General features: G+C 37.3%; 2 protein-coding genes across 2 annotated transcripts in view; one reads left to right on the plus strand and one right to left on the minus strand.

Moving 5' to 3' along the window:
• Positions 1 to 109: 109 nt before the first annotated feature.
• Positions 110 to 770, plus strand: LOC110092543. The gene has a single exon (XM_020817167.2). It carries the CDS (start codon positions 137 to 139, stop codon positions 575 to 577), a length of 441 nt encoding a protein of 146 aa, XP_020672826.1. The 5' UTR covers positions 110 to 136; the 3' UTR covers positions 578 to 770.
• Positions 771 to 1,901: 1,131 nt separating this feature from the next.
• LOC110093012 (GPI mannosyltransferase 2-like) overlaps positions 1,902 to 6,216 on the minus strand; it is a 17,142-nt gene continuing 12,827 nt past the window's right edge. Inside the window, exons 6-8 of the mRNA XM_020817784.2 lie at positions 4,846 to 5,075; positions 4,393 to 4,580; positions 1,902 to 3,182 (exon numbers count right to left, since the gene is read on the minus strand). Coding sequence (XP_020673443.1) covers positions 3,012 to 3,182; positions 4,393 to 4,580; positions 4,846 to 5,075 — 589 coding nt within the window. The 3' untranslated portion in view covers positions 1,902 to 3,011. The remainder of the gene's footprint in view (positions 3,183 to 4,392; positions 4,581 to 4,845; positions 5,076 to 6,216) is intronic.

Here is a 6,216-nt window from a genome sequence, read left to right on the forward strand (position 1 = left end):
CCATCCTCCACGGCCCACCTACTCATAACAGTGGCATTCCTGTAATTCTATCTGCAAATATATTCCAGCCAAAAAGGATAAGCTCCCACCTCCAATCCCCAATCTCTAGCAATCCAACCAACTCCATTTTCCCAAAATGAGCGTAGTAATCCTTGACGGCACCACCGTCCGATCCTTCGTCGGCGACGAAACCGCCTTCAACAAAAGCATCGACGGGCGCTTCGCCGCCCTCGACCTCAACGGCGACGGTGTCCTCTCTCGCTCCGAGCTCCGTCGCGCCCTCGAAACTTTTCGGCTCACCGAAACTGATTTCGGCCTCGACACCGTTACGCCTTCGGATCAGATATCAGCCCTCTACGATTCCATCTTTGAACAGTTCGATATCGACCAGAACGGCACCGTCGATCTCGCCGAGTTCCGATCCGAGATGAAGAAGATACTCCTCGCCATCGCCGATGGACTTGGCACTTCTCCCGTTCAGATTGCGCTAGAGGCGGACGAGGATGGAGGGCTTAGCTTGCTTCAGGAAGCAGCGGATCTTGAGGCCTCGAAGATCGCCGGCGGCCAGCGTAATTAGGTAGATTATGGCGTGCTTTAGAAGCTATAAGCATATAATAATGGAGGATCAGATTCCTGATGTATTTTATATATGCTTGAGATAAGAGCTTATGCTTTTTTTTTTGTTCCAAGTTTGTGAGTTGTGCTAAACAATTATGGTATTTTCATTTTATATTATTGCATTCGCCCTAATATTATTAGGGCAGAAATAATTGAGATGAATGAGAGAGAGAGAGAGAGAGAGAGAGAGAGGTATTGTTGATCTGCGTTACATGAATATAATATAAAAATAACTTAATTAATTATAAGATTTTAAAACTTATAGTAATGCTTCATTTGAGAAATCTTTGATAATGTTTTATAAAATAAATTTTTAGTATAAAATTTTTTAATTCAAAAAAAATTTTATTTAAAAATTATTTTAAAAGACAATAAAAAAATTATCTCAAGCATAAATAAAATTTGAACCCCTATTCTTCCTTAAGAAAGGATGTTCCAATAAATAAATTTTGTTGCATCGTAGCTAAATTTTTTTTAAAAATATGAAAAAAGAAGGAGAAATATATCCCTTTAAAATTAGGAGCTTTGAATTGTAAAGATATTACTAAAAAAATATAATGAAATTATTTTGCCAAAGAGACTTACTACTTAACGCAATCAACAAAAACCTATTTGATTATAAATTTATATAAACAAACTTCAAATATAATTATGTAAAAAAGCTCTTGGAACATTATATGCAATTAACTAAACGATAAATACATGGCCAGCTAAAACTTAAATTATTTTGGGATATATTTGCACAATTTTATTCATTGCAATTTGATTACCATTCACCCTTAACAATATCAATCATTCAAATAAAAAATATTAGTTGTATAATAGTTTTAACAGCATTTCAATGATCTGATTAGAAGAATAGATATATTAAATTTGGCCTTTTAGGTAGACCTAAAAAAACTTGGTTATTATTAAATTTAAATGAAAATTTGACTCTTCTCTGGACTCAATAGAGAAATAATTTATATAACCGACCCCTACTCAAACTATTTTGTTTCACCCCCATCATTACCTATTTGTCTAACTGTTGCTAAACAATTTTTGGATATCAAACGGACCTCCCCATAGGGTAATCTTAATGTGACCGATTTATCCTATTTTGCAATCAGTTTCGCTATAGCGCCTGCTACTCAAGCTAATTGTTAACACTATAAAAATTTGATATTATTGTTAAGCAGCATCAAAAGTAAGAGAAGAGTCCAAGTTGAATGAATGTATAAGAAAAAGAAAAAAAAAAAAAAAAAAAAAAAAAAAAAAAAAAAGAAATGCTAAATGAAACCATACACAAGATTGATATAACCCACTAGACATAGTAAAGGCTGAGGAATTCTACTGGGTAAACGCTTAGCAGCCTATTACATAGTTCAACCCTTTGAGCGAAATGTGGCAAAAGGAAGGAAAATCCATGGACCGACCCCATCGTCTCCACCCCGTAGAAACTGCGAGATCGCCCCAAGGACGCCTTCGGCATCCAGGGGTCACGGACCGACCATAGACCCTGTTCAATAAGTGGAAGGCATTAGCTGTCCGCTCTCCGGTTGGGCAGTAAGGGTCTGAGAAGGACAATCACTCGTTCTTAAAACCAGCATTCTGAAGACCAAAGAGTCAGGCAGAAAAGGGGGGAGAGCTCTTTGTTACAGTTCTCCTGTAGCTAGATTTTTCAGAAGACGAAGACCACAAGAATCCTTAGAATGGTATTCCAACTCAGCACCCTTTGAGATTTTGGGCCAAGCATTCCACATATTACTATCGTAGAGTAGAGACCATTTTATAGTTTTATTGGTCTGTTGATTGGGCAGTGTAGTACCCACTCTTGCAACCATTCTACAGTCTATATTCTAACAAGCCAAATTATTGAAATCCAGAATATAAATGGCTTTTCAGCTGTAGCCTTCATCTCCCATCAGGCTTCACAAGTAATAAAAGCCATGATCTGTACACTACAAGATCTCACAAACCGCATATGCTATCAGCTACCAAGCAAAGGAGAAATTATTCTATGCAGACTCTGAACGTAGAGGATCGTCTGGATGCTGCGTATGAACTGAGTATGGACTGTATATAGCCTGCGTATTTATAGACATACAAAAAATACTCAATAAATACTCACAACTAATGATTGACTTAGTATTTGCTGCATATCTACAAATACACAATAAATACACTGTCCATACTCAGTTCATACGCAGTCCATACGTAACATCCAGACGATCCTCTACATTCGGAGTAGAATAATTTCCCCAAGCAAAGATATGCAAAGCTCTAAGCTTTCAAACAAAATGAGTTTTTCATCAATATCGTTGAAAAATGATTTTTTGAGCGCTAACTGATATAGCTTCCAATGTCAATCAAGCCATTCGTAATCTCGAAGAGAGAAATTTTTAATCTATTTATCATGTGAATGGGTAGAAGTTTGAGAAGAGCAGACTACCAAGAAGAATGTAAGCAATGGAGTAAGACCAAATCACAAAACCTACTCTTCTTGAAGTAGTGCCTGGAGAGAGCATCACATATGAAGCAAACCAGTAAATAGGTGGGCTGGCAGACAAAAATCTTGTAGCCACCTGCAAAAGGAGATATTACTCAAAAATAAGGTACAATTTTAAGAAGTTTAGAAGCTGTTTAGGATCACATTTGAGTTTTTTTTTTTATGTTTTAATATGAAATAGTATATAGATGGTGATGACCGACAACGATGGCGGCTAACCGTGGCAGTGACCTAGTGGCGGCGGGTGGTGGCGAGGATAATTTTTTTTTCTTTTAAAAAGAAAATATTGAATGAGCCTAAAAAACACAAAGTTTGTTTTGAGTGTTTTAAAAAAATATCTTCATTTAATTTAATATAAAAAATCCAAAACAATTAGCATTAATAGATGAAGGAATTTTACATGCTCCAGTGAAAGGAATAAACAAAAGAAATTCCCTAGTACAAAAAAAAAAGGAGCAATTGTATTTCAATGGCAAGCAATAGAGACTTCGATATATAGGTAAATGAAGAGGATTCTATTAGACCGGTCCAGCCGGTCCGACTGGACCGGCTCATGCGAAGTTCGGCGGAAGTCTACGCCTCCTGTAGCAGGAGCCAACCGCTCGGTCTTCACATAACCAATTTGGAAGGATTTCTTAGGGAGTTAGGAGGGAAATTTAAAAGTAGGGAAAGTTTAGAGATTTCCTTTTGATTTGTATGCATTAAATAATTTGTTTTCCTAGGGTTAGGGCCTCTTGAATTTGGGATCTCTTAGGTTTAGGTTTATTTTGGGCTCTAGCGGTATCTAGAGATTTGGGAGAGATAGATCCTCATTTCGAATAGAGGATTGTATATTGCTGTTTTTCTTCTTCTACTAGTGAATTACAAGTGTTTTTCCACAGATTTTCCAATAAAATTACTGTTTTTGCTGTTTTCCATTGGAGTTGTGTATTGTTTTTTTGCTGTTTTTACTAATAGTGTTAGGTTTTACTTGAAATATTTAAGTACTTCCTATCAAATTCTTCTGCTTTTATGAGCTAGGGAAGTACTGCATGGATATAATAAAAGGTAAAGCCAATGTGGTACATGGGAGGGGTTCATTTACTGTATTGCATATTTACCCCACTACCCAGACAGCTATTTTCATGATCTGAACCCATGACCTTCAGATCACAATGGAGTTAATTACTCATTACTTCATTGCTTGCTCCATAAAAGCCATCAATAATAGAAAAAAAAAAAAGAACCATGATGAAATTTTAATGCATCCTGCAAAAATAAAGTGTGAAAAAAAAAACATTCCTGACCTGAACGTGCATTACAAAAAATGCAATAAATGTCATGAACCCCAGATGAAGAATGAATGGGAAAACCAAGACTGAACAGTATCCTTGCTTAAATTTAATGAAAGAATCCATTTCATGCTTCGCATAATGAAACTTCTCAGAAGCGCTTGCTTTAAACGCACTTTTCCTCCTTTGTAATTTATGATTTCCTGTTTCAGAACATACATATTCTTTGATTATAAATGAGAAATAAATCAGTGGTTTACTGAGACTCTGAGAGTAACCAAAAGCAAAGATATTTCCTCGAAAAGTAATTCCTGAAATCCACCAAATGCTTAAGCAGCTTGTGAAAGCTGTGTTGGACCGCATTGTTTGCATCAAGTTTAACAGTAAAAATATTAGAAGAGGTTAGTCATACTGAAGAAGAAAGTACTCCCCAGTGCTATTGAAGCATCTATTATAAGCATCAAATACCTTTGAACTCCACAGAAGCAGAACTATTATCTGAATATATTATTTCTTGACAATTATCTTTCCCATGTGGATCTGTCATAGAATCAGAAGCCATTCTGTATGACTGAAGAGTTTGCTGCAATAAGCTTGCATAATAAATAACTGAGGCAATGGCAATAGCCAATATGGGAGATGCGAGAAGAAAATTGGGCAGCTGCTTCACTTCAAAATACCTTAAGAAGCCAACTCCCCTAATTTACAAGAGAAGCATTCAGCAAAAAAAAAAAAACAAAAACATGAAACACATACATCTCAACATGTCAGTTTAATTATTCATAGACCAACGAAGTGAAATTAAACAGAATATATTTGACATATGCATCGATATTCTTATCAATAAAACCACCAATTATCTTCAACCAATACCTTATTCAAACTCCACAGAAGAAGAACATATATTGGTGTGCTTTATACCTCAATGTTCAATTCCAAACTACCTAAATCTATTTCAAATTACCTTATCTTAAATAGATTTCACTCCAATCAATTCTATATTATAATTATTCATTGATTTACCCTTCCTAACTGTTGAAATCCAGCCGTTCCCAGTGCAAAAGATCTGAAGGACACAAAGACCAATCCGTGGGATACTCTCATGAATCACGTCAAAATGAAGGAACAAATTTAGGAAAGATTTTTTATGTATTATTTATGTATTAAATCTGCAATTTATTATTTCCTCATTAGGATATCTTGTATAGATCTATAAATAGGGAAGATTGTAATGAATAATTTCAAGCTTTTCCCTCTCGTTCCTCTCAATTTAACATGGTATCAGAGCCAACGGCCTTAATTGCCGTTGAAGAACAACGATCCTAGATCGTCGGATGAGAAAGAGAAAAGTAGAAGCTCGCATCCGAACTTGATCGCTGCAGACTCGGACGGAAGGAGCGACTCGATCGGAACTTCTGATTGGAACTTCCGATCGGAGAGGAAGGCCGAAGGAGCCTAGTCGAACAGCCACACAGGAGCCGAAGAAGAGTCTCCCGATCCAACAGAAAGGGAAAGACCGCTCGATCGCCCTGCGTGCGATTTCGACTGATCCACGCGCGCGACTTGGGAAGTCGACCGCTCGATCTTTCCTAGTCCCGATCGACGAAGGCGTTCCGATATGACTGGAAGAGAAGCCTTGCCTAGTCCCGATCGTCGAAGGCGTCCCGATCCGACCGGAAGAGAAGCCTCCTGCGTGCAAGCGGCTCCCTGCATGCGAAAGGAGCGATCGGCTTCTTCTCTGGAGCCCGACTCCTTACCTAGTCCTGATCTGAGCTTTTAAAGAGCTCGACTGGTTTGGTAAAAAAAAAAAAGAAAAGTTTTTTTTTTTGGGAAGCCTTC

This window comes from Dendrobium catenatum, unplaced genomic scaffold, assembly GCF_001605985.2.
Source record: "Dendrobium catenatum unplaced genomic scaffold, ASM160598v2 fragScaff_scaffold_1684, whole genome shotgun sequence".
In the NCBI taxonomy this organism is placed as follows: domain Eukaryota; kingdom Viridiplantae; phylum Streptophyta; class Magnoliopsida; order Asparagales; family Orchidaceae; genus Dendrobium; species Dendrobium catenatum.